Source organism: Lepus europaeus, chromosome 4 (assembly GCF_033115175.1).
Source record: "Lepus europaeus isolate LE1 chromosome 4, mLepTim1.pri, whole genome shotgun sequence".
NCBI lineage: Eukaryota > Metazoa > Chordata > Mammalia > Lagomorpha > Leporidae > Lepus > Lepus europaeus.
The window spans coordinates 4,270,675-4,295,766 of NC_084830.1; the positions used below are offsets into that span (position 1 = coordinate 4,270,675).

The window sequence follows — 25,092 nt, forward strand, 5'->3', positions numbered from 1 at the left end:
GCTGTGTCCAAACCGTGGCTCTGCCATTTACCTTCTGTGTGAATGGCCTGAGCCCCAAAGTTCTGTCTGTAAAATGGGGCTTCGTGACATTGAGCCGAGAGCACATGTGGTAGACGCAGCACAACAAAAGTGTCTGCTCCCTCCCTACCATTATCACCTTTCTTCCCATATGTGCCTGGCAGAGTCAGCCTCCGCTTGCTGTGGCTGGCAGCAAACAGCAAAGCCAGTGTATGGGTTGGGGTGGGGGATGCAGCAGGACCCCCTTCCCCTGAGCCCTGGCCTGCTGTGCAATGCACTGACCTCATCTTCTTCCTCCAGGGCTTCAAGGGACACACAGGCGATTCGGGTGCACCTGGTCCCAGGGTAAGTGCACATCTGGCCCTGGCGATACAGCCTATGCTTGCTAGACAGAGGACTCTCAGGGCCCACAGGTGGGGCAGTTTTTGTTACCCGAGAGGGGACAGTGAACACACAGGTATAGATGGCACCATCGGCCCCAATCACGCTCCGATTCCTCTAGGTAGCTTCTCAGGAGGCCAGACATCGATGTCTAATTATTGGCCAAATCAGTGTGGACTCTGATGTCCCCATCAGCTGTGCCAGGCCCTGGGAGGCCGGGGCTACTGTTAGGCTGATTTCACAGAGGGGAAGCCAGAGGATGTGAGAACTTTTCTCAAGGTCCCTGCATTTGTAAGTGGAAGGCATCAGCTTTAGCCCAGATGGGAAAGCACTGGGGCCCATTTTCTAACCCTTTGATTTGACCCATCAGGGGTGAACGGCTCAGCACAATGTATGTTCTAGACAACCAGGACACGGCCGAGATGTGGAAAAGGCCCAGGGCCCTGTGGATAAGGATGTGGAGTGGTTGGCCGACACTTGGCTGGTGTTCTTTCCTGCCTGCACTGCCCACACAGGCACAGCATGGCCCAGAGATGGCCTTGAGTGCACACAGACCCCAGCTCAGAGCCAGCCAGGGCTCCATGGCAGAGGCTACTCTGCCATATGGGGGTTGCTTTCTGGTGGGTGGTACCCTGGATCCCTCCAGTGCCCAGACCCCCAGGTGCCTCCGTGGCCGAGGCAGCCCTCTCCTAACAGCAGCTTTCTGTTTGCAGGGCGAGCCTGGTGCCATGGGACCCCCTGGCCAGGAGGGGCTACCAGGAAAAGATGTAAGTGTGGGAGCCTGGGCCTGGGTAGACTTCGGGGTCTCGGGAGTTACCCAGAAACTGTACCATAGGGGTTGGTGGCAACACCAAGAGGAGCACACACAGGGACAGCACAGAATGGCTTCTGCCTGGGGTCAGTGTCTGGACCCTGCAGTGGTCAGGAGGCTTTTCTAACTCAACCGTGATTTGCTGGGATTGGGCCTTAGCAGACTTGAGAGGCCGGTGTCCCCCCTGGGTCATTTCTCCACCTTCTCAGTGCTGAAATCAATCACACACCCACCGCCACCCCTGCTGTATGACATTGTGCTTCATAGGGCTCCTACAGCTTCTGCTCTTGTCTTGGGGTCTAGCTGGGGCAAGTAGAGTTCTTAGCCCTACTTTGCAGATCCAGAGATGTTAAGACTTGCTCGTGGTCACACAGGGAGTCAACCTCCCAGATGTGCCAGCTCCTAGGGGAACCAACTGTGTATGGTGTCCTGCAGGGCTGCCCATCATGTGAGGCTGCAGCTTGGCCTCCTGGGTGTGTGCTCCTGGTCTAAAACTTGGGCACTTGGTCCCACATAGCCCTCTGCTCAGTCTTTGCATCTGTCAGGAGTGGCCTGCTGGACACTCCGAGGTGGGCTTCTCCCTGGTGACTCTTGAGATAGCCAGAGCACATTGGCTTCTGTATGATCTGCTCTCCCTGCTGGGAGGGATCACGAGAGAAATCCTCTCTAGTCCACATGTGTCGTCTTAGCATTGATTCTGTTTTAGAAACCAGTCCTGAGTGTGGAGTGTCCCCCCGTCCCCACAGATAAATGCAGAGCCTCCCCCAGCCTAGCCCCAAAGACCCCTCCCGCTGCTGAGGGCAATGTGAAGATCCTGGTGGAGCCTGCTGCCCTCACTCCACTTTGGAGAAAAGGTGATGTCAGGAGCCCCCCAGGCAGAGTGGGGCTGAGTCAGCTCCCCAGCAGCCAGGGTCCAGCCTGGATGCAAGATGATGGACAATGCTCTCTTGCCCACCTTCTCTGCCTTCTGATGCTTTTCATTTTAAAATCCATTTTCGAGCATGTTTTCCAGCCCACTGGTTGTCGGAGCACTTCCCAGCTCGTTTGTTCACCCATTCCGTGGTCGGGCCCAACCTATTCCGTGAGCATTCCAGAAAGACTGTGCCACCACTGTGCAAAACCGGAGGGTGCTGTGCACCGTGGCACTTGGTGACTCAGGCCAGAGCAGCTCCGGGTTACTGGCCAGAGAGGCAGGAAGAAGCATCTCTCTTCAAGAGAGCATCTCTTCTCTGGTTGCTTCTCTCGGTTCCACACGGAGCTGCCAGGGGTCCCTGGGGATCTGGGCAGAATGTGTGTAAGCCAGCAAGTAAATGCAGGGGTGCAAAACCAGAGTTTCCGGGAACTTCCTCAGCTCCCAAAAGGAGTTTGCCTGGATTTGGGACAGCTGACAATTCACTTTGAAATTTTACGGTCCAATTTCCTCTCTTGGGTCATGTGGTGAAATTTGGTGCACGTTAGAAGCTGTGCCCATGACCGTGTTATCACACTACCCTTCTCTGTTCCAGGGCGATACTGGACCCATCGGGCCACAGGGTCCCCAAGGAGTGAGAGGCCTACCGGTGAGTTTTGCTCAGACTGATTCTCTGCATGACCCTATAGGGCTTTTTCCACGGTGATGCGGGGTTGGTCTGCCCAGCTCAGCCATCTGTGTTGTTAAAGAATGGCACTTTGTCCTCTTGGTCATCAAAGGGCTACTGCCACCAGGCTGTCCCCTGGGGCCACCCACCTGCAATCCAGACATTGTCACCCAGCAGGGCCTGCTCTGGCTTTGGGCCGTGCAAAGGGCTGGTCCTGGCTCTGTGCAGCAGTGTCCCAGGGCCACCGAGACAACAGCCAGAGATGTGTGGCCTGAATGGCAGGAGTGTGGATGAAGCTGTCAGCAGAGGGAGACTGCCCTGTGCGCTCCCCAGCTCCTGGGGCTGCTGGCCAGCCTTGGTCTGTATCTGCCTTCACTTGTGCATGGTGTCTCCATGGGTTCATTTCTGTCCCTAAGCACCCCACCCCTTGTAATAAGCACACTAGCTTTGTTGGGTTAGGACCCACCCTGCTGCTGTATGAGCTCATCTTAGCCAATTGCATCCTTAAAGACCCATTTCCAAATAAGATCCCATGCTTTAAGATTTCATTTACTTGAAAGGGGGAGAGAGGGAGGGAGGGAGGGAGAGAGAAGGAGAATCTTCCATCTGCTGGTTCACTCCCCAAATGGCCACAATGGCAGGTGCTAGGCCAAGCCAAAGCCAGGAGCCAGGAACTCCATCGGGTCTCCCTACATGGGAGATAGGGACCCAAGCACTTGGGTCATCTTCCTCCACTTTTTCACATGCATTAGCAGGGAACCAGCCAATAAGGTCCCAGTCTGTGGCAATGCACGTTACAATTTCAATGTATGAGTATTGAAGGGCACACAAATCAACTCCTGACACTATTTAGTTGACAGATATTCTGGATATTGTCCTTGCCTGTTCGTGCACCTAGGAAACTCCTAAGAGCAGACAGAGAGCATGCAAGAGGAAGGTGGAAGATAGGCATTTGGGTGCCTAGAGTGTAGGGGAAAGCAGGTGCTGCCTGGTTTAATCCCAGAGCCCACTGCTGAGAGGCTGCTGTGTTTAGCATCCCGAACGTGGTCCATACTGGTGGTAGAAGGGGCCACGCAGAACTGAATGTACAACATCGTAAGAAAAATTCCCTCCTCACCACCACCCCCATCCCACACTGCAGAGCGTATCACTGTTAACATTTTATGCACCTTTTAGAATGTTCCAGAACACCTGCAAGGCTATAAACAGAACAGATACTTTTACTCAGCCTTTACCAGTTGCAACTGGCATATGTGGTGTGGTTTTGTGTATGCTTGTGTCGTTTTTTTCTGAATGAGTAGTAGCACAAACAGGTGCATAAGCCCTAGATACACTGTCCTCCCAAGTCGAGGCTACACAGCCGGTAAGAGTTGTAGGAGGGATTCGAACCCAGGACACTGGGACCCTACATAAGGTGTCTGCCATCCCACACTGGGCATTGCCATATGCCCTGTGGAGGCAGGCCACATGAATTGAATGCCACACCTTTTCAAACCTCATCAGGTGAGGCCACATTATCCCCATAAAACTGCCCCACCCCCACCACTCAAGAGAACTAACACCCAGGCCAGGCTTCCTGGGGCCGGCATTCTCAGGGGGGTGCAGGAGCTGGTTCTTAGAGTGTTGAAAGGTGCCGCTCATAGTACACAGGTCTGTACGCTGACATGAACGTATGTGTATGGTTTGACAGCAGTGTTAGAATCACCCAGTGATTAGCATAAAAGTGTCTAAAACATCAACTAAGAAAGGATTGGTGCCGAGAGGTGGGGGACCCTGTGTGGAGTGGCAGGGGCTGGGCCCTCCTGCTCTGCTGTGGGGCTTCGACAACCCACCCTGGAACAAGCCCTGTGGCTTTGGTGCCTGGCTGTGTCCTCAGCCATCCTGGGAGCTGGGCGAGTTTCCTCACCTCTCCTGGTTAGCAGGTGGAAGGATACAACTGGTAGCACAGTAGGAGAACGGTGGCTGACAACACTTACTTGTCTATTTCAAATTAGCTAGCAGGGAGGTTTTTGAATGTTCTCAACACAAAGAAATGGGAAATGCCTAAGGTGATAGATATATTGATTAGCCCGATCTAATCACTACACGGTTATTGAAATGACACAGTACTGTACCCCATCAATGTGCAATAGCATGTACAATGTAATTACAATGTCAATTAAAAACAGAAGTGGGTGGGCATTTGCCTAGAGGTTAAGGTGCCCAGTGAGAAGTTCAAACCCCAGAGCAGAGTACCCAGGTTTTACACGGTGTCTCCGCTCCTGCCGCCCCTGTGGAAGACCTGCATTGAATTTCCATCTCCTGCCTGGCCCAGTGTGGGCCACTGCAGGCATCTGGCATCCCTCTGCCTCTCGAATCAGTTTTAAAAATTTAAATATATTTTCAAAAGCGACAGTCACACAGAGGTAGGAATAGTGAATGTGGAGATCCTCTCATAGCCGGTGGGCTCAAACAGTTGGGGACTATTGGGTGCACTTGTATAACTGATACATTGTGTTCTCTCCAAACCCTGAGAGCCAGGTGCTAGGGTTGTGCGTATTTCCAAATGAGACATGGAACCACACAGTAAGGAAGTGGCAGAGCTGGGTTTGGACTCCAGCGGGCTGGCTCCAGTCTGCAGCTAAAACACCTGCCCTGGGCCTGTGTGTGTCAGATTTCCTTGCCAAGAAGGCCATCTGGAGACAGGCAGCTTAGAACAGGGCTGCGGAGCTCTGTCCAGTCGGGCGGGGGGCTGTGGCCTGTGTGCCTGAGCCACACAGAAACCAAAGGGCTCGAAGATTGGGGCAGGAAGAGCAGCTCCGTGGCCGGGGAAGGCACCGGGTCCCAGCCTCAGTAGGTGGCCTGAGCCGCCCACCTGCTGTGCCTGCCAGTCTGTTTTGGTGCCATGTGCCAATGTGTCCTGGCCTCTATGCTCCCTACAAATACAGGAGCAGAGGAGGAGGAGAGATGCAATTTCCATAGGGATGTGCCCAAGTGTGTATTTTTAGAGGGACAGATGGGTGGGTGGGCGGAGCGAAGCCGTACTCCCTGCAGGGCTGAACATGGGAGGCGGTTGACAGAGACCAGCACGCTGCTCCCATGCAGCCTTTGGTTGTCCCACGGCCCCAGGCTGGTCTTGCATGCTCCGTGTGCCCGTTTCCTCTTCTGTGACATGGATAAAGACATGTACCCTGCACGGCTCCTGGGAGGATCTGGCGAGATGAGGCCCCAGGAATCACCTGCGGTCACACAGGCACTTTGTAGGTGCCAGACAGCCTTTTTTTTTTTTTTTTTTTTAAATCACTCAGCCCTTAGTCACGTCCTTGGTGAGGGGCAGAGCAGGAGAGGGTGGGCTTGGTGCTGTGTAAGTTCAGATCTTAGCTCTTCCACCTCCCTCCTCTCAGGCAGGTTGCTTATTTGGCATTGCTCCGTTTCAGCTTCCTCGTTTAAAAAACGATGCTGATGCTTGCATGTCTTGAGAGCAGTGAGGGATTAAATGCAGGAGACACCCTTCAAAAAGGGGCAGGAAGCTCCGGTCTTGCTCAGCTACTTCTGACTGGAGCCGGCGCTCCACACACCGCACAGATCAGGCAAAGGGAATTCAGAGGGCTGTGGATACTCAGAGCATCACAGAGGAGACGAGAGGGCCGGCGCCGCGGCTCACTAGGCTAATCCTCTGCCTTGCAGCGCCGGCACCCCGGGTTCTAGTCCCGGTCGGGGCACTGGATTCTGTCCCGGTTGCCCCTCTTCCAGGCCAGCTCTCTGCTGTGGCCTGGGAAGGCAGTGGAGGATGGCCCAAGTGCTTGGGCCCTGCACCCACATGGGAGACCAGGAGAAGCACCTGGCTCCTGGCTTCAGATGAGCGCGGTGCACCGGCCGCAGCGCGTCACCGTGACGGCCATTGGAGGGTGAACCAACAGCAGAAGGAAGACCTTTCTCTCTGTCTCTCTCTCACTGTCCACTCTGCCTGTCAAAAAAAAAAAAAAAGAGGAGACGAGAGCCCCTGTGTGCCTGGATGCCAGGGGTGTGAAGAGAAGAGCATGGCACAGGCCCTGCCTTTAGGTTACTCTTGGCAGGAAAAATTCTGGTGAAGGCTCAGTACCCAGTGGGAACATGGGGGGCTCATCCTGGAGAAGTGGTGCTGTGAATTTTAGGCTCAGTAGGAATCAGGCTGATCCTGACAGGCAGTACACTAGGTGCATCTCGAAGTTTTCTGAGTATTACTTCAAGGATCTTCTGGTTAAATGCAATTGTCAGAACTATGGATGGGGACCTGCTCTGTGGCATAGTGGGTAAAGCCACCGCCTGCAGTGCTGGCATCCCATATAGGCACTGGTTTGAATCCTGGCTGCTCCACTTCCAATCAAGCTCTCTGCTATGGCTTGGGAAAGCAGTAGAAGATGGCCCAAATCCTTGGGCCCCTGCACCCATGTGGGAGACCCAGAACAAACTCCTGGCTTCGGATTGGGGCAGCTCCAGCTGTTGCAGCCATCTTGGGAGTAAACCAGCAGATGGAGGTCCTCTCTCTTTTTGCCTCTCCTTCTCTCTGTGTAACTCTGACTTTCAAGTAAATAAATAAAACTATGAATGAACACAAAACACTCAAATTAGAGAATTTTAGGATCAGGAGTGTCAACGCTGGAATTTGGAGTGAACAGAACTTCTTTGTAACTAGCTCTGCACAGGCCACTTTGCTTCTCTGAGCCTCAGTGATTTCATTTACTACACAGGGAAGTGATAGTGCCCCTAGTGAGGGGGCACAGGGAGAGAAGCACGGGGACTTGCTTCCTAAGCCGAGAAGGCAGCCATGACTGAGCCATCGGTGTAGGTTGGGTTGTGTTAGATACTTGTTCCCTCACCCAGCACTGGAGTTAAAAGGTAAGCAAATGGATGAATGGATGTAGTCATGATTGCCTACTGCGTTATGGAAACCAGTCCCTGGTCCAGGCATTTTTATGGCTGTGGACTCATTTAATTCCCTAACAATGTTATGAATACTACTACGATCAAGCACCACAAGTGCCTTCTACAAGTTGAGAAACATCCTGAGATGCAGTGGCTTGCCTGACGTCACACTGGCAACAGATTCCGCGTGATGCCAGGCCTGCCACAGTCGGGAAGCTCCTTGATCCGCTCTCCTGCCCTGCAGTGCCCTGACAAGGAGTCCTGGCTGAATTACCATTTCTGTTTCTTCCTCCAGGGTAAGAATGGCTCGCCTGGCTCTCCAGGAGACCCCGGCCCTCCAGGAAGCCCTGTAAGTATCTGGGGCTGTGGTGATGTCACTAGGGCAGACCCAGGCAGAGCAGAGGCTCACAGCACAAGCTGCCTGGTCTCTCCCTGGAGGTACTGAGTGGTGTAAACCGGCTGAAGGCACGAGGATCCAGGGAGCCACCTCCCCTCAAGGCTTAAAGCACTCATTATGCCCTGGGCACTCTTTTCTGTCAGTGCTGAAGCAAACCTGTAATACCAGGATGCTTCAAAAAGTTCATGGAAAAATAAAAGCATGGGCTTATTTTGGTGCAACACCAATGTTACAATCGTACATTTTTTTACAAATTCATTTTCAAATATTATGAAAAAAATTTGCACTAAAACTTTTTTTGCACCAAGGTAAACTCATTCTTTTAATTCCAGTTCCCATGAACTTTCTGAAGTCCCCTCCGAAGGTTGCACAGTTGGAGTCATATGTGTTGCAGGGTGGAAGAACAGGGTCAAGCAGAGCAACCGTGCCCACCTGAGATGACAAGCCAGGTGTGGAACCAGAGGCAGGTGTGAGGTGAGGACAGCAAGCAGGATCAGTGGTCAGTGACTGAAAGGGGGTGCTATGATGGCAGCAACGTCCTGGTCATTGGAGAGAGGATTGGGGGTTTGGGGTTCAGGCTTGTTGATAGCAGATGCAGTGAGGAAGAGGACTCTGAGTTCCAGGGTTGGACGGGGCAAAGCCTGGCCACTAATCTCCATCCCCCAGCCCAGACTGCTCATCATTCCAGTTGCTGGAAGTGTGATCCTTTTCAGAAGGCCATCTGTAAGGGGTGCTGAGTTAGCCACAACTGCACTGGGCCTACCCATGCTGGTCAGTGAACTTGGCATTGGGGAAAGCAAGGTGGCCAGCTCACCCCAGTTGGAAAAATCGAAGTTCCAGGGACATGGGCCCTTGGCTATCCTCATGGAGACCATTTCCCTCTGTCTTAAGGACTTCCCTATCCAAAGAGCCGTGACGTGGGTGTAGCTGCTGGTAAGACAGAGCAGGTGGGGTGGGATTGATCCTTGAAGCTGCATCTAGTACCCAGTACACTGCTGGCCCCAGAAGAGCTGGCCCACCATGGTGCTTCCCAGAAAGATTCCCAAAGGCCTTTCCCAAAGAGTGACCCTACCCAGCACGAGCCTTGGCAGCCTTGGGGGAGGAAGCGCCCATCTCAGTTTTGAAGGAACCATAGAGAGTTTGTGGAAAACAGAGTTAAAAGGTAAGTTTATTTTGGTGCAAAACTTTAAAATCCATGCACAGTTTTTTCATAGTATGCATTTTTCCAGAACTTGTTGAGGCTCAGGACACGGCCAGTCTTCGTCCCTTGCCCACAGCAGTGCTGTCGGGTCATTCCTCTCCCTGATGGGACAGGGGTCTTGTGTTCTCTGTTCTGTGACCGCCTCAGGCCTCTGGAGCTCAGAGTGGTCGGAGTTCTGAATCTTCCTGTTGACACTCCACAGACTAATTCCCTGTTTTCCCTTCACAGGGCCAGAAAGGAAGCAAAGGAGAAAACGGAAGCCCTGGCCTTCCTGGCTTCCTGGGTCCCCGTGGGCCTCCAGTAAGAACAGGGCTGGGGCAAGGGGCGGGATGGGGGGACATGAGGTCTGGCCCCAGGTGTACCTTGCACATGCGGCACCTCCCATGTCCTCGGGTCCATTGGCGTGGGAGATAATGATCTGGTGTGGGGTCAAAGTGCATCACGATTTAGGACACAGAGGGAGGCTCAGAGGTCACACCTGTGTGAGATTCTCAGCCCCAGTGTGAGGCCTTAGAGGAAGGTCTGTAACCTCTCTGTGCCTTGGCTGCCTCCTTACTCAGGGATAAGGGCAGGATGTGCCTTGGAGGTCTCAGTGAGACAGTTCATATAAAGGGAGGCACAGTGGTGCTGGCCCATGGCAGGTGCCAGCGGACCCGCTTGATTGTGATGGTGTCTGTGGTGGGGTGGTGGTGACGAGGATCCTAGATCTTGAATGGCCCTTGGCAATCGCTTTAAAGGTGACCAAGTCTGGGCTGTACGGTGGGAACCTGAAGGTGGTCTATTCAAGGCCACCTGGGAAATTTGCCCTCCAGCTGGTACCCGAGTCTCGGTCTCCTGGCTTGAAGACTTGATGCAGAGAGAAGCCATGGGGAAGGTGGTGCTGGACGTGGGAGTAGACAGATGCTGAGGGATTCAGACACTTCCAAATGCAGGCCGTGATGCCTTCTGCATGATCCAGTGCACACCTTAGACTGTTGACCATGAATGAGGGCCGTCTGTAACCCCCCAGGGAGAAGAGCTCATCCTTGTTCCCATCTGTCCCCTGCCAGTGGAATTCTGACCCCTCTGGGTACCTACACTGCCAGCCAAGGCCATTCCACACCAGGCGGTAGCCCCTTCCTCACTGCTTTCTAACATGCTGCCCTAGCCCTGCACGACTCTCTCCAGCCGTCTTTGCTTGGGTGCATGTACTCGGTTGCTCCCCTATAAAGGCCAAAGTCTTGGGGCGGGTATTTGGCTCGGCAGTTCAGATGCCCACATCCCACATTAGAGTCTCTGGGTCTGACTCTAGCTTCCTGAAAAGGCAGGAGATGATGGTTCAGGTACTTGGGTCCCTGTCACTCATATTGAAGACTAGGATTGAGTTCCTGGTTCCTGGCTTCAGCCTCTAGCCCGGGTGGTTTTAAGCATTTGGAGTAAAGCTTAGATGGGAGATATCTCTTTCTTTGTATAGCTGTCCTGTTTCTCTACTTCTCAAATAAGTGATTTTTTTTAAAAGCTGAAGTCTCCTTCTCCATCCCATGGTTAACCCTGTGGCTGCCACCGAGCAGCCAGGCACCTGTTCTCCAAGGCATTGCCAGGGTTGCTCCTCAGCTTGATAAGGTCGTCCAGCCCTGCTACATGCCCCTCGCCATTCTGAGCACTTTACACATGCTAATGTGTTTAAATCTCAGGGCACTGCTAGGAAGCAGACTGTTACTCCCATCTTACAGATAAAGAAACTGAGGTACACAGAGCTTAAGGAAAGAGATTGTGAGGATGTTGTCCAAGATGGAGAGTGAGCGCCAGGAGGGATTGGAACCACGGTTTGTCCTTAGAACCCAGTGTCTCACTGGGGTCTTACTCCATACACCACAAGCCTGCTTCTCAGAGGCCTCCCTACCCCAGATGGCCATGTTGTAAAATCCACATCATCACACCTAGCCCACTGGCACAAAGACCAGAACCCATGCGTCCCTTTTCCACTCTGACCATTCTGTGCCCACCTCTGTGTGGCTGGCGAGAGCGCCGTGCTTGGAATGCCCGGGGTCAGCTGGCCAGTTGATTGCTGTCTGGGCTGGCCCCTGGCTTGAGTGAGGATGTCGGCTGTGAGTGTGGTCCAGCTACTTACAGTGTGCAGCCGCTGCAGAGCCAATGGATTCTCTTCTGTTCACAGGGAGAAGCGGGAGAGAAAGGAGTTCCAGGCAAGGAGGCAAGTATTACGGCCCCTCTCCCCTCTCCAGCCCTTCCTGTGACAGCTGTGAGGCCGTCTTCATGGATGGGACGCCTGTGCAGTCTCTTGGGGCCCTGGACTTGGACAGCCTTTACGTTTGCTCATTGCTCTCCCTTTGTTGTCCTGAAATATTTAATGCCTTGTAAGCGAGGAGCCCACATTTTCCTTTTGCAAAGAGCCCTACAAGTTATGCAGCCAGTGCAGGGGTGCTGTGTGGATGCGTTTCTTCAGCACCAGTCCATCAACAAGCCCTGTCCACTCTGACTTCGCACCCACTGGGCAGATCACTCACTGGATGGTCACTGCGTCCTCCTGCTCACTGGACCCAGGTGCATCGACCCCACATGTTGTGGTTGGGCTGCTGCCTGCTAGAATGTGCTCAGACTCTCCACTGCATAGAGAATGAAGCCCAGGCACAATAGGCCTCCGAGGTCTCCCCTTTTCTGACCCGTGTGAAGAGGCCAACGTATGTTTCTGGGGCCAAAGGACAGCCTCAGCCAAATCCAGAGAGCTCTGAAGTTGTTCCATCTCATGAGTGATCTTAGGCTCGTCCATCCAGGAGAGGACATGAGCTCCTGGGCTGGACTTGCTCCCCCAGCCTCAAGCCCTGCATTGCTGTCTTCTGAACACCTGCCCTGTGCAGAGCAGCATGGGGGCACAGTGGGAAGCGGGGAGTCCACAGACCATGCTTTCCAAGTGCTCATAGTCCAAGGGGAAAGCAGGCACATCCTGCCGCCACATGTCGGGAAAGAAAGGTCAGCTGGCAGGGGAGTGACCATGTCTGTGGACAGGCCAAAGCTTTGCAGAGCAGGTGGAGAGGGGCTGGGGCAGAGAGGGAGGAAGGAGACTTCCAGGTGGAGGGGAGGGTGGAACAGAGGCCAGGAGGGTGGGCGGCGTCTCAGAAGTGGGCACTACAGAGCTGTTTCCCTTGTCCTGATGCAACTTCTTAGAAATGGGCTGGGAGATACTGGAGAGGTGGCTTCCAAACTGCTGGCCAGCCAGGGAAGGCTTCCCAGAAGAGAGTCCCAAGGCCAGGGGCAGTTGGTTATCTCAAGAAGTGAGGAGCATGCTACAGGCACAGGAAGGATGGTGGCCATGAGGAAGCAGAACCGTGTGTCGTCTGTTTGGGAGGTTGGGGCCCCTAAGTGATTTGCTTTAGCCGGAGTCCAGTCGAGGGCAGCAGAGGTGGCGAGAGCGTCTCAAAGCCTGATTCCCACAGGTGCCCCGAGCATGCTAAGGTGCACGGGGTTCGTCCTGAGTGAGGTGGAGGCATCCAGAGGGACCCAACCATAGCCTGGTGCCCTTGGTCGAGAGTGGGCAGTGGTCAGAGGCACAGGAGAAGAGGACGTGCACCGATCCTTCCGACATTCAGACAAACCAGAAGGGGGCTTGTGGGAAGCCCACGTCTCCAGGATCCCTTGTCCTCAGCTCACAGGCACGCAGGTTGTGTCAAAGAACTGAGGAAGGCAGCCATGCCAGTGCAGGTCGGCCTGGGGGAATGACCTCTGCCTTGGTCTCGTTGCAGGGTGCCCCAGGGAAGCCGGGAGACCCAGGACCCCGAGGAGAAAGGGTATGTGAGGGCGTACGTGGAGCACATCGAATGGGACTCCTCATGGTGGCTGGGAACATGGAAACTGGTGCTTGTGCAAGGCAGGCAGTACACAGTGCATCTTGAATGGCAGCTGCTAGTCCCCGCTGCACCCCCCAGAAAGCCCTGAGCCCCCCGGTGCGAGGTCACCCCCACCCTGATATTGTTGTAGTCAGCCTTGTTAATTCTCTTCCTTTGGTTATTTGAAGGCGTAAAATTGTCGTACTTGCAAATTCAAAGACAAGTGTTGGCGACTTTGACAGATCCCGTTCTCCCCCAGTGCGAATGCCTGTGCTCTGCTCCCAAAGTGCCGATTTGCCGGGAGCCAGATTTGTCGCTGGAGGTGACAAGGGAACAGATTTGCCTGTAATGAATCGCCTTGGCACCACACTCCGAAAGCCTTTCTTTACATTTCATTTCTCCAAAAATCAACAGCGGGGAAGTCTTGTGTGTGCAGAGGAAACAGCACGGGGCGGCGGGGAGAGGGGGGCTCACACACTGGCTGCTGTCCTCCCTCTGTGCCACCCCCAACCCCCACCCCAGCTTGTGTACCACAGTCCTGCAAAGAGATTCTCTCAGCTTCCCTTGCAAGTTGGACAGGGAGAGAAGAGAGTGAGAGCAGACTCCCTCTCCTCTTCCAGGCTCTCTGTCCCTGAGTGACAGGGCCAGGCACTCATGGGAGCTGCCACTGGGGTTTGGGCTGGGAGCCAGGGAATTCAGACCACAAATTAGACTGTCTTTCCTAATACCTAATCAATACGCAGAGAGCTTCCCTCTCTGTTAAGTGGTTTCACGGAGCATTGCCAGGGAGCTGTTGGATTCCCCATTCCTTTGTTCTCCTGGGAGCATCTGAAATATGGGCCAAATGCCCACCCCAGAATGCTGCAGTGCACCTGTGTGACGGGGTCAGGGCCTCTATCCACGCCTGAATCCAGGATCGCTGGTAGAGATTGCAACGTCTCCCTGAAATGCATCCTACTTGGAAAAACTGAAGTGACTTCCTTGGATCCGGCTAAACTAATGTTGAAACATTAGAAGCAGTACAAGGACGTGGTTAAACAGTGAAATTGCAAACCAATGAAGATCCCTTCTGTCTCGGCACTCGGACCACCTCTCCCCAGGGCCCATCCCAGCACCTCTGCTCTTCATCTTTGCAGAGAGCAGCATGTGGCCTGCTTCTGCCTCCTCCCCCACCCCGAGGTCTCGCTGTACCCACAGTCTGGCTGCTTTTTCCCCGCAGCACGTGCCTCAGGACAGTTTGACAGCTGCACAGGCCACAGCCAGGCCACATTTGCAGCGACTCTCCTGCTCCTGTTCTCTGCTCCCTCCCACCAAGAGAATCCTATCACACCCAGGGGTTCCTGCTGTGGCCACCATATTTTCAGACCCACCAACTGTTGGGAGTTGCTGGTCAGACACACAGCAGCACCACTAGGCAGGGGCCAGGACTCCCTCGCCTGGGGTGTTCATGGTTCCCAGGTCATTGATGCAGCCCTTCGATCTCTGGGCTGGGGCTGCAGGGGATATCTGACTGTGAGATAACCCTTCTCTGTGGACTCAGGGGAGCAGAGCGGAGGGAGCTGTGGCAGCCTGTGGGAGAGTGCCCTGTCCTTCCAGCTGGACAGAGAGCAAGACCGGGCCAGGACTGTCGGTCTCAGGGGAGCTGCACTCCTGGGGTGCAGGTTGGCCTTGGGATATGGAAATCCGTGCCCATGCTGTCCTATACAGTCTCTGTGTGGCCATGGGCAGGTGCCTTCCTCTCCTGGGCCCTGATGTCCCCACAGACACAATCCAGAGGATGACGTGGAGATTCTGGGGCCCTTCTCACCACAAGTCACACACGTGGGACAGCTAGGACCAAAGCCTCCCCTCCAGAGGGAGGCAGGAGACAGGGAAGCCCTTCCCTCCCTCAGCAGAACCAGCCCTGTCTGCCTGGGCTGCACCTGCTGGCCGTGACACTCACTAACACGCTTCTTTCCTCCTCTAGGGAGATCCTGGGATCAAAGGGGACAAAGGAGCTCCAGGTGGGAAGGGCCAGCCTGGGGACCCTGGAACCCCAGGCCACAAAGGCCACACAGGCCTGATGGGCCCACAAGGACCGCCTGGAGAGAGTGGGCCAGTGGGGCCTCCAGGACCCCCGGGCCAGCCAGGATTTCCAGGGCTGAGGGTAAGGATACCGACGTTTGCTCCAGACGTGGGGTAACTCCAAGCCCAAGGGGAGTCCGGGGAAGTATGACCTTCAGAGGGTCCAGGTTACAAACTCCATCTTTCCTGGCCCTGTGACTCTCTCCACACCTGCTCTTCCTTGTCTGCAAGAAGGGAAAAGTCTTCCTGTTGGCAGATGAATGGAATCCGGTGCACAGCCCGGGAGGTGTGCAGAAACAGTCCCTGTCCCATTCCACCCCGGTCACTGTGTGGCCGAGTCCTCGGGCCCTCGCTCAGTTGGCCGTAGAGCTGCTCCACCCCTGGCCCTGCACGGAGGGGGATGGAGACTCCAGCTCTCAGTGTCTGAGCTTTGCTGACGGATGGACCCCCTCTGCTTGATCCCTGGCATCACCGCACTTCCTCCCGCCTCCCTGGGCTACTAGGGCTTTCCCTGTGCATCTCCGTTTCCCTGATGTAAGGAGAGAGACTTGTTTCCAGTCATGTTTATTTTTCTTTTTGCACATGTGAGTGGCAGAACTTTCACATGGCTTTGTAACACAGGCTCACGCTGGCCGTGAAAGATGGAAGCCAACTCCCCAGTGCACGTGCCGGAGGGGGCAGTTGGCAGGCCCAGGCGCCTCCCTGCCCCCTCATTGGGCGTCCACATTCCTGCCAGCTGTGGTGCTCCGTGGTTCTGTCACCTTGTGATGGCTGTGGTCAGCCTGAGTTCCAGCCACCTCATAGATGTCAGGCAGCCAGAGTCTCTCAGTCACGCATGTGTGTGTCTGTGTTTGGGAAGGGTGGCTGGAGATCTTAGGGTGCTGTCAAAGGCCACTGGACCTCTGCTGAGTTCTCCCAGCCCTGCCACTCTCCCTGGGTAGCGATGGAAACTCTGGCAGTGTCAAGATTCTTGGCCAGAAAGAAAAAGCAACAAAGTGGATATGTTCCATGCCTGGACCCTGGCCAGCTGCGGTGCTGACAAAGATGGGGACAGTAAGAGCCTGTCCTCATAGCGGCTGGGCATGGCTCTGAGGGACTCAGAAGGGAGGGATGAGCCTGGTGGGGCATAAGAACTGCCCCTCTAGAATCTTCTAAGACTCCCATGCCCGTGCATGAGCTTGGAGACTGCACTCTGAATGTCCGAACAACAAACGTGTCTGCTTTGAGAATCAAGCCTCAGGCTCCATTGGAGCAGAGAAAGCCAGACCCTGGGATCCAGAGGGGCCGGTGGTAGCCATACACAGGGAATCAGACATGGCCTCAGGCAGGAGGCAGCTGTCACCTGTCACTGGGAAGTGGGCGGGAATTTGGCAAGATGACATTAGGGCCAGACCTCCTGGGCCCAGCTCTGGGGAGAAGGTATGGATAGAAGTCATGGGTACAGTGGTTTGTGTGAGAGAGGAACACCACGGAAGAGCTGGACATGTGTGCAGGGAAGGGCAGCAGTGGCCCGGGAGAGGGTGCACAGATGTGGCCAGGACTGGACCGGGAAGAAGGGCTTCCCCATGTGTGTATTGCCGCGAGTCCCTGGTTTTGTGATCCCTGGGTGTCATGGATGGCAGGAGTTCCTGGGAAGATCACTAATGCCGCACTCCCTCCCTCCTAGGGGGAGTCTCCCTCCCTGGACAGCCTGCGGCGGCTCATTCAGGAGGAGCTCGGGAAGCAGCTGGAAAGTGAGTAGCTGGGCTGCACTCCGCCTTGCAGGCAGGAGTCCCGGAGGCGGCCCTGTCACTGGCGGGTACTTTGGCCGTGGGTGTGGGCAGCTCATGTGTGCTGGATGAGCCTCAGACACACAGACCCCCTCCAGCTTCTGCTTGATGGCCTCTGGCAAAGGAGAAAGGGAGTGCCCTATAGGAAGTCAGCTCTGCTGGGATCCTGTTTATTCTGTATGGACATTTGTCTGATGGATACATAGTTTGGGGAGGTCTGCAGTGCCCCCCTCACTGCGCCCCGAGCTCATGGTGTGGGGGAGGAGATAGGCAGGGGACAGACAGGACAGCTTCACTACAGCGAGCCAAGCTCTGTGGTTGAAAGTGGCACAGATGACAGGAGAGATGAAGACACCCGAGTCAGTTCGGGGAGCAAGCCCTGGACGATGGATCGAGATTCCAGACCTTTGCACCTGTTTCAAAGTCCCCAAAAGTAGTGCCTCCCAGGAGGTGGAATTCTTTTAATATTTTGAAAGGCAAAGTTGCAGAGACAGGGAAGGAGACAGAGAGGGGTCTTCCATCCATTGGTTCACTCCCTAAATAGCCACAACAGCATGAACTAGGCCAGGCTGATCTAGGGTCTCCCACATGGTTGCAGGGGCCCAAGGACTTGGGCCATCCTCCTCTGCTTCCCCAGGTGTAATAGTAGGAAGCTGGATTAGAAGAGGAGCAGCTAGGACTCGACCTGGTGCCCATAGGGGATGCCGGCATCGCAGGTGGTGGTTTTACCTGCCATGCCACAGTGCTGGCTCCCTTTAGTCCCCCGTATCAGACTGTTACAGCCCCAGGTCTGGCATGTGCTGGCATGGCAGATGCTCAGGGAGTGAGAAAGGTAAGACAGCTACAGTAATTGCTCCTGCAGTAGTCAGGGGGGGGGGGCTCCAGCACCTGCCTGTTGTTAACACGGGGGAGATGCTCCCCAAACTCCGGAGGCAGAGCTTGTTAGGAGCGGAGATGCCGAGTGACTGCCGGAGGCTGTGGAGCTGGGAGGCTGTGGCCAGGCTCTGCTCCCAGAATCCCTCACCCCCATACTCTGTTGCCATTCCCGTTCCCTCTGCACCACAAGAGAAGAAAGCCACGGAGGGTCCTGCTGCAGGCAGGAGAGGTTCCCATAGCTCCTTCCAGGCACAGTGGGGAGAGGTGCGTATTTGTTCTCGGGGTCACATCTTGTTATTTTGCACCTGCCAGGTGCCAGACTCTGTGCTGGGTGCAGTGACCCTGCCCTGCCCTCATGGAGCATGCAGGTGAACATGGCCCCATCCCTGCACACAGGAGAGTAAAGACCACCAGTCTGGGGAAACAGGAGAATAAAGACCACCAATCGGGGGAAGAGGGGTTGATGGAAGGAAGAAAACACAGGCCAGCACTATGGGGATCACTGGATGGCCGGGTCCTAAGACTGGGGCATGGAGATCCCAGAATCCCACCTTCTGGGTGTTGGATTTAGCAGCGATGGCCATGGCCTCTGCCCTGGGGTTGCTGCAGCCCAGGAGCAGGGATGAGACCCGTGTGAACAGGTTTGGATGGAGCACCTTCCTTTGAAGGGGAAGCGTTGGCTCTACTTGAAAGATGAGGAAGCCAAGGCTCAGAGACGTTGCTCAGGTTTCCCAGGTCACAGATTAGGTCTCCTGCCCCCCTGCCACCTTGTGAGGGCAGCGGGAGGCTGGGGCTGTGATGGGACACGGCCAGGAAGTCAGGAGGTCATTGACTCTCCCTTGGTTTTGAAATGCTAAGGGCCTTGGTGGCCTCCTGGCCTCTCTGACCTCAGTCACACTACTCCTGAGATGGCGCACATAGACTGGATGATCTGTGACTGTATGGAAAATAGGACCAGCGCTTGGTGGCCATCAGATGGGCACTGTATACCCTGTCCAGTAGGGAAGTGTTCAGAGCCAGCATCCGGACCCTGGCTTTCATAATCGATTCTACGAGTCAATCTTAGATGTGGCCCGGTCTTACATGGCCGTAATAGCCAGCCAGCCATTTACAGATTAGCAATAGGCACTACACAGCTTTGTGTGCACCACTTAACCCCAGAGGCCTCAGTTGCATCAGCCAACAATCACAGCAGCCGCTGTGCTGGCTGCCAGCACTGACCAGGAGCTTGAAATTGCCAGGCGTGCGTTATCTTCTTATTCCGTCCACACGTTGACGAGGCGCCGCAGGTGTCCTTACACCATCTCCATTTTTACACAGGAGGGAGCCAGCGCTGGGAGAGGTCAAGAGGCCTCACAGCTAGCGGTGGCTACCCTGGCACCCCTGCCCAGCAGCCTCGCTCCAGGGGCAGTGCGGTCACCATGGACCGTATCGCCCCTGTGTCTGGCCCTGTCCTGCAGTGCCTGTTCCTAGCTTTGCAGTGAGTCACTGCTGTGCCCTTGCCTGCCACCCCTTCTTCATGAAATGTCTGTTCCTCCTCCACAGCCAAGCTTGCCTACCTGCTGGCCCAGCTGCCCCCAGCACACATGAAGTCATCTCAAGGCAGACCCGGGCCTCCGGGGCCCCCAGGAAAGGATGGGCTTCCAGGCCGGGCAGGCCCCGTGGGGGAGCCAGGCAGGCCGGGCCAGGGGGGTCTGGAAGGACCCTCTGGACCAATGGGTCCCAAAGGTGAGTCGAGCGTGGAGGACGTGGGCTTTGCAGGCCACACAAGGGCTGTGAGGTCGGCACTCCCAGCGGAGCACGGTGCACTGTCCATTGCACCGGTCTTCCCTGCAGCCTGGTAACACCCTGGACTTGGGCGTTGTGAGATTGTTTCCTATGCATGAGAGGTTTTGCTGCTCATCAGTTTTGTGAATTATGTCGCTTCTGGGAAGGCCGCCTCCTTGTTCTCGCTCCGTCTTCCCTGCCCTGGTTTCGGGGGTAATGCATGCGGCTTGCTTCTTCTACCAGGTTTGGAACTAACTGAGGGATAAGACAGTTAATCTCCAGGCAAATGGAGATTAAATGGGAGCCTTGAAATCGGATGAAGGGCTTTCAACTGCAGCTAAAAATGGCTGCCAACTGTCCAGCTGTCAAGCAGTGACCCATCTGGACACCAGAGCCCTGGATACCAGCAGGTCTGTCCTCCAGAGGGCAGAACCTGTCCCACGTCCACAGCGCAGCACCCTCACTGCAGGCAGGCAGGCAGGCGTGGAGGAGGGGAGAGCCCTGAAGCTAAATTCTGCACGGTACCAACGCCCTTCTTTCTGACGAGGACTAGGCATTTGTGGAGGGTGGGGAGGGTGCGTGGTGTCATTTGGTCACTGGGAGTCAGATGGGTGCCCTAACGTCTGCCTCTACTGACCTCGTATTTCCTTATTAAACCCTCCCTCCTTCATTCATTCCCATAGTGTATCTTACTGGAAAGGCTCTAAGTTAAATTTGTGCCCCTTACTCCTGCCTGTATTCATTCATTAAATAAAATATATGAAACAAACGTCAATAAGGAAGCACCCTGCATGGAAGCCAGACTGTGGCAGAATACTGACCAAATGTCATAATTCTGACAAAAATGAATGGTCTAACGTACCCACAAGCTAGCCACATTTCAATTTGGATTACAAAGGAAAATATCTGATCCAAACAGGAGTTTTTTTTTTTTTTTTTAGAAATGACAGAGCAAAAAGTGATTAAAGAACTGAGTACTTTGAAAATTTATATTTACTAAATAAAAGTTAAAGTACAGTTTATGGATTACAATGGCTTTCCCCCCCATAACTTCCCTCCCACTCGCACCCCTCCCATCCCACTCACATCAAGATTCATTTTCAATTATCTTAGTGTATACTAAATTGATCTTCTGTATATAAAGTAAAGATTTCAACAGCTTGCACCCACACACAACATAAAGTGTAAAATACTGTTTCAGTACTAGTTATAGCATTACTTCACATTGGACAACACATTAAGGACAGAGAATTGAGTATTTTAAATATGAATGACTTCACTTAAATGGTCTCAAATATTCTGAGAGGGCATGACTTCCTCAATGTCTGAAGTAGATTTTTTTTTTAATTGCTATCAGGGTACTTAATTGCATTGTCTCAGATGCTCTTTGTGTTGTTTCAACTATCTTTAGATTTTTTTTTTTTAATTCTTGGGGCTAGAACTTTGCCTTGTTTATCATTATATGCCCATGGTAGGCTGTTGAATTTGTCAAGAAGGAACTAGATAGCAAATAAAGTCCCAGGCCAAACGCTTGTGGACACAGGGATGAGTAGACACGTGCAAGACACTGCATGTGGGCTTAGGTTGTGTAGGGGACCGAGTGTGGGCATGTGCATTTGGTGACCTGTGTTTGAGCCTGTGGGGTGGACGCATGTGTGGCTGTGTTTGTGTGTGTATGCACTTAGTAGATGAGAGCTTGCATAAAGGCTTACATGTGAATATATGTACTTGAGCCTGTATTTGGGAGGGGGTGTCGACTTACTGTGGTGTTCCAGTGTGTGTATTTCTGAGGAGTGTATAAACGAGTGAATGTGTGAGACAGAATCAGGCGTACAGCGTGGGTTAGCCTGTAGCAGCAAGATGGCTTTACATGGGCAGGTATGGCAGCACAGGGTTGCACCTGCACCTCCTGCTGACTGGAGCTCCCTGTGTCTGCCCCCATCGTGGGCCTCCACCACTACTGGTGTATTTTTCTCTCATCAGGTGAGCGAGGAGCTAAAGGTGACCCAGGTGCACCTGGAGTTGGCCTCCGAGGCGAAATGGGACCCCCTGGAATCCCAGGTATGAATAACATAGACATGAGAAGTCCATAGCAGCAGTCAGGACCATGGCCACACAGGACCCAAGAACGGACAGGTGGAGTGGATGAGGTTCAGCTGACAAAGAGATAACTTGCTTGTTTTTATTAAGTATTTTTAGAATCCTTGCTCCTGGGCTTACTAAAAAAAAACTGCAATGGATTTCATGGGTTCTTAAGTGTATTCCATAAATTCAAAATCCCAATGGTTTATTGCATATTTCAAATCAACTCAAAGGAAGGATTTTGAATATTCCCAACACAGGGAAATGACAGGTGTCCGAAGACTTGGCAGGACAACTCAGCACACAGGGACTGCAGTAGCACATCGTACCCCATCCACAGGTGCAGTCATTCTGTGTCGATTGAAAAAGAACATCTTGAGAAAAGATCCTGGAAAAAGGACACAAAACACTGAGGTGGGGCTGAATAACCAAGCTGGAGCCCGTGTCCCTTTCCAGACACTTCTAGCGCATGTTAACGTCTTAAGGTGCCAAGAAGTATGGCGTAAAAAATGTCACTTATTGTGTCCAATGCAGCATCTTCCAAACTCGAATGTGAGACCTTTCTCCTTTTACCACACCCCGTTAATATCCTCTTAGTATTCCTCGGCATATTCGTTGGGGAATGCTGGCCAAGGGACTGGGTGATCTGTCGTCCTGGGGCTTTGGGGACTTGGAAAACTGGCCATTCCCTGGCTCTACTGAAGAGCTCTAGCACACAGCCATAATCGCACTCCAAGGTGGGAGGAACTCCACCTTACTCGAGATTCCAGAAAATTGAGCCTATGGATAACCTATGGATAATTTAAAGAACAGGAGGGCATTGTGGAAAAGGCATATCATAAAAATAACTACATGCATTTCAGGAATTTTTGCACCAAAATAAAGTTACCATTTATTTTTCATAAACTTTTTGAAGTATCCACATTTTAATGCCTTCCTGATTTTCCGAATATTCTGTGGACTTGTATTATTTAGAGAATTAGAAATATATTGTAAATGTTTATTTTTTACAATATGCCTACTCCCAAACTGCTTATAATATTAAGAATTTTTAATAAGGTAATTTCTAGTAAAGATAAAAAGGCAGCACACAAGTCATTTAGAAGAAATAATTGTATCGATGTGAAATTGAGATAATGACCACACTTCGGTAGTTCCCAGCTGAAGAAGCAAATTAACTGCTGGTCTCAAAATTGGGTTTAGATTAAATGACTGTTAGCAAAGCACTAATAGAAGTCATGAACTGTCTAAAGATCTTTTTAAGGGAAAGTTTACTTTTTGTATATTTTATAGGTTTTCTGTTAAGAATATCACTACTAGAATGAACTACAAAACTTAGCGCTGAGCTTCCCAGTACCCAAAGCCAAATAGGGCGATCAATTGATTACCTATAATAGATGTTTAATACTTGGAGCAATGGGTTGTCTATAGGTTGTATTTTCTGGGTCTACATTTTGGGCTAGTAAGTGTTGGTCAGCTACATTCTGGATGTTACTTTTGGCCATGATTTTGCAGAATGAGTAAATGAAGTATGGGGTTTCAATTTAACATGCAGATAAAACGGAGAAATACAGAAAACCTGGGAGTGGCTGGGTGCTGCGAATGAAACAGCACGAGGCGTCTCTCAGTTCGTGTGCAGTGGGGCCAGTGGTTGGTGCTCAGAACTTGGTGTTGCTCTCTGGATTCAGATACACCTTCCAGAACTGTGTTCTTACACATTTCTGGTTTCTCACCCGGCTTTAAGTGGAGACTATGTTCCCACCTCCCCTTGTTTATTTCTCTTCATTGGTGCCTGGACCATGGTCCTCCTTCAAATGGTTGAGGCAGCTCCTTCCCTTGTGTTAATTAGGGTGCCCCTGTGGACCACCCCAACCCCTCGGGGTGGAGCTCCCACACCAGGGGCATGCCGTCCCTGAAGGTGTTCTCATCCCCGAGTTCACACTGGATGGGAGAAGTGGGAGTGGGGCTCCCAGGAGAGCTTAACCCATCTTTTGTTTCTCTTCCTCATTTGCCAGGTCAACCAGGTGAACCTGGGTATGCTAAAGATGGACTCCCTGGGGTTCCTGGCCCTCAAGGGGAGACAGGACCAGCTGGACATCCTGGCCCCCCGGGCCCACCTGGCCCCCCTGGCCAGTGTGACCCCTCCCAGTGTGCCTACTTTGCCAGCCTCGCTGCCCGACCTGGTAATGTGAAGGGCCCCTAGAAGATTCCAGAATGCCAGAGACGGTGGTAGATTTGTGAAACTTGAACTCAGAGCCCAGTGGAAAGCCAGAGGCCTTAAAGCATTTGAGCTGGGTGTTTCTTTTCCTATATCATTTATTTTTGTTTTCTTGAGAGAGACTGAAAGACTTTGAAATTATTAAAAACCAACAGATGCTGCCGGTCGGTCAGATTAATGTTATTATTTGGTATGCTGATGCTTTGTGAGATTTTTCCCTCTCCTTTGAAGCTGGGAAGACTTGATCTGTGGGGCAAGAGATTGTTTCTTGGTTCCTCCGATGGCCCCCAGCTGAGGCATAGCTGCCAACTGTAAGGAAACCCTTGGTGCTATGAAACCCTGGCCAGATGCTTGCCACGTTTACCTCTTTCTCCAAAAGGAAACTAAGCAACAGAACCAGTGAGCTTCTATTCCGAGTTGTGTTTCAAGGTTGCCCAGGGAGAAACAATCCAAAAATCGCCACTTCCCAGGAGAGGGAAATGAAGCAGAAGAAGGAACTCGGAGACGTGAAGAATGTTCTGGCCTCCCGATGGGATGTACACGCAGGGAGCAGAGCCAGCCCCCGGGGGGCCCATGACCTCGTGTTCCAAGCTTGCAGGTGGGAAGTGACATCGCAAGGCTCAACACTGGTTTTCTGGATCCTGCATCAGGGCCTCAGGCAGGAACCTGGTGTGGAAGCAGCAGCCCTGGGTGTTCTTTGCTTTTCCGCTGGAGCTAGGACTCCAGGTTCCTCGTGTTGATTTTAACCATGTTGATTGCAAAATAAAGGGGACTCACAGCTGCTCCCTTGTCTTTTCCTAATGGTGGGCAGATGGCCAGGGCACTGAGCAGATCTGGGAAATGTGTGTCTCCAGGGTCCCGTCTCTGAAATCGGTCACATTGAGTATGTGACATGCCCGCCTTGAACAGGTGCTCAATAAACGTGAGATTCCTCCCTAGTTCCTGTTGATGCTTCAGTTCTTATCTCCAGCATCCACCTACAGTGAACTCTGCAAGCTCTAGGGTACATTGCCCACATGTTCAGTTCACAAGCTGTGTGAGTGTGAGCACAAACGTGTGTGTGTGTGACTGCTCCAGCCTCTGGAAGCTCTTACCATGCCCGTCACCAAGACAGCTCTGTAGTCTGCATTGTAGCAGAAGCCATTGACACAACCGCATTTCTGATGGGTCAAGGTGGGGAGGGCAGTGCAAAGCTGGCTTCGGCGAGACACACCTGCCAAACAGCG

The 25,092-nt window shown here is 53.1% G+C and overlaps 1 protein-coding gene across 1 annotated transcript in view; it reads left to right on the forward strand.

Annotated features, from left to right (window-relative positions):
• COL22A1 (collagen type XXII alpha 1 chain) overlaps nucleotides 1–24,729 on the forward strand; it is a 241,976-nt gene extending 217,247 nt beyond the window's left edge. The window contains exons 52-63 of the mRNA XM_062189414.1: nucleotides 319–363; nucleotides 1,113–1,166; nucleotides 2,716–2,769; nucleotides 7,967–8,020; nucleotides 9,498–9,569; nucleotides 11,425–11,460; nucleotides 13,007–13,051; nucleotides 15,057–15,236; nucleotides 16,821–16,887; nucleotides 19,345–19,527; nucleotides 21,550–21,627; nucleotides 23,664–24,729. Coding sequence (XP_062045398.1) covers nucleotides 319–363; nucleotides 1,113–1,166; nucleotides 2,716–2,769; nucleotides 7,967–8,020; nucleotides 9,498–9,569; nucleotides 11,425–11,460; nucleotides 13,007–13,051; nucleotides 15,057–15,236; nucleotides 16,821–16,887; nucleotides 19,345–19,527; nucleotides 21,550–21,627; nucleotides 23,664–23,851 — 1,056 coding nt within the window. The 3' untranslated portion in view covers nucleotides 23,852–24,729. The remainder of the gene's footprint in view (nucleotides 1–318; nucleotides 364–1,112; nucleotides 1,167–2,715; nucleotides 2,770–7,966; nucleotides 8,021–9,497; nucleotides 9,570–11,424; nucleotides 11,461–13,006; nucleotides 13,052–15,056; nucleotides 15,237–16,820; nucleotides 16,888–19,344; nucleotides 19,528–21,549; nucleotides 21,628–23,663) is intronic.
• The last annotated feature ends 363 nt before the right edge of the window (nucleotides 24,730–25,092 follow it).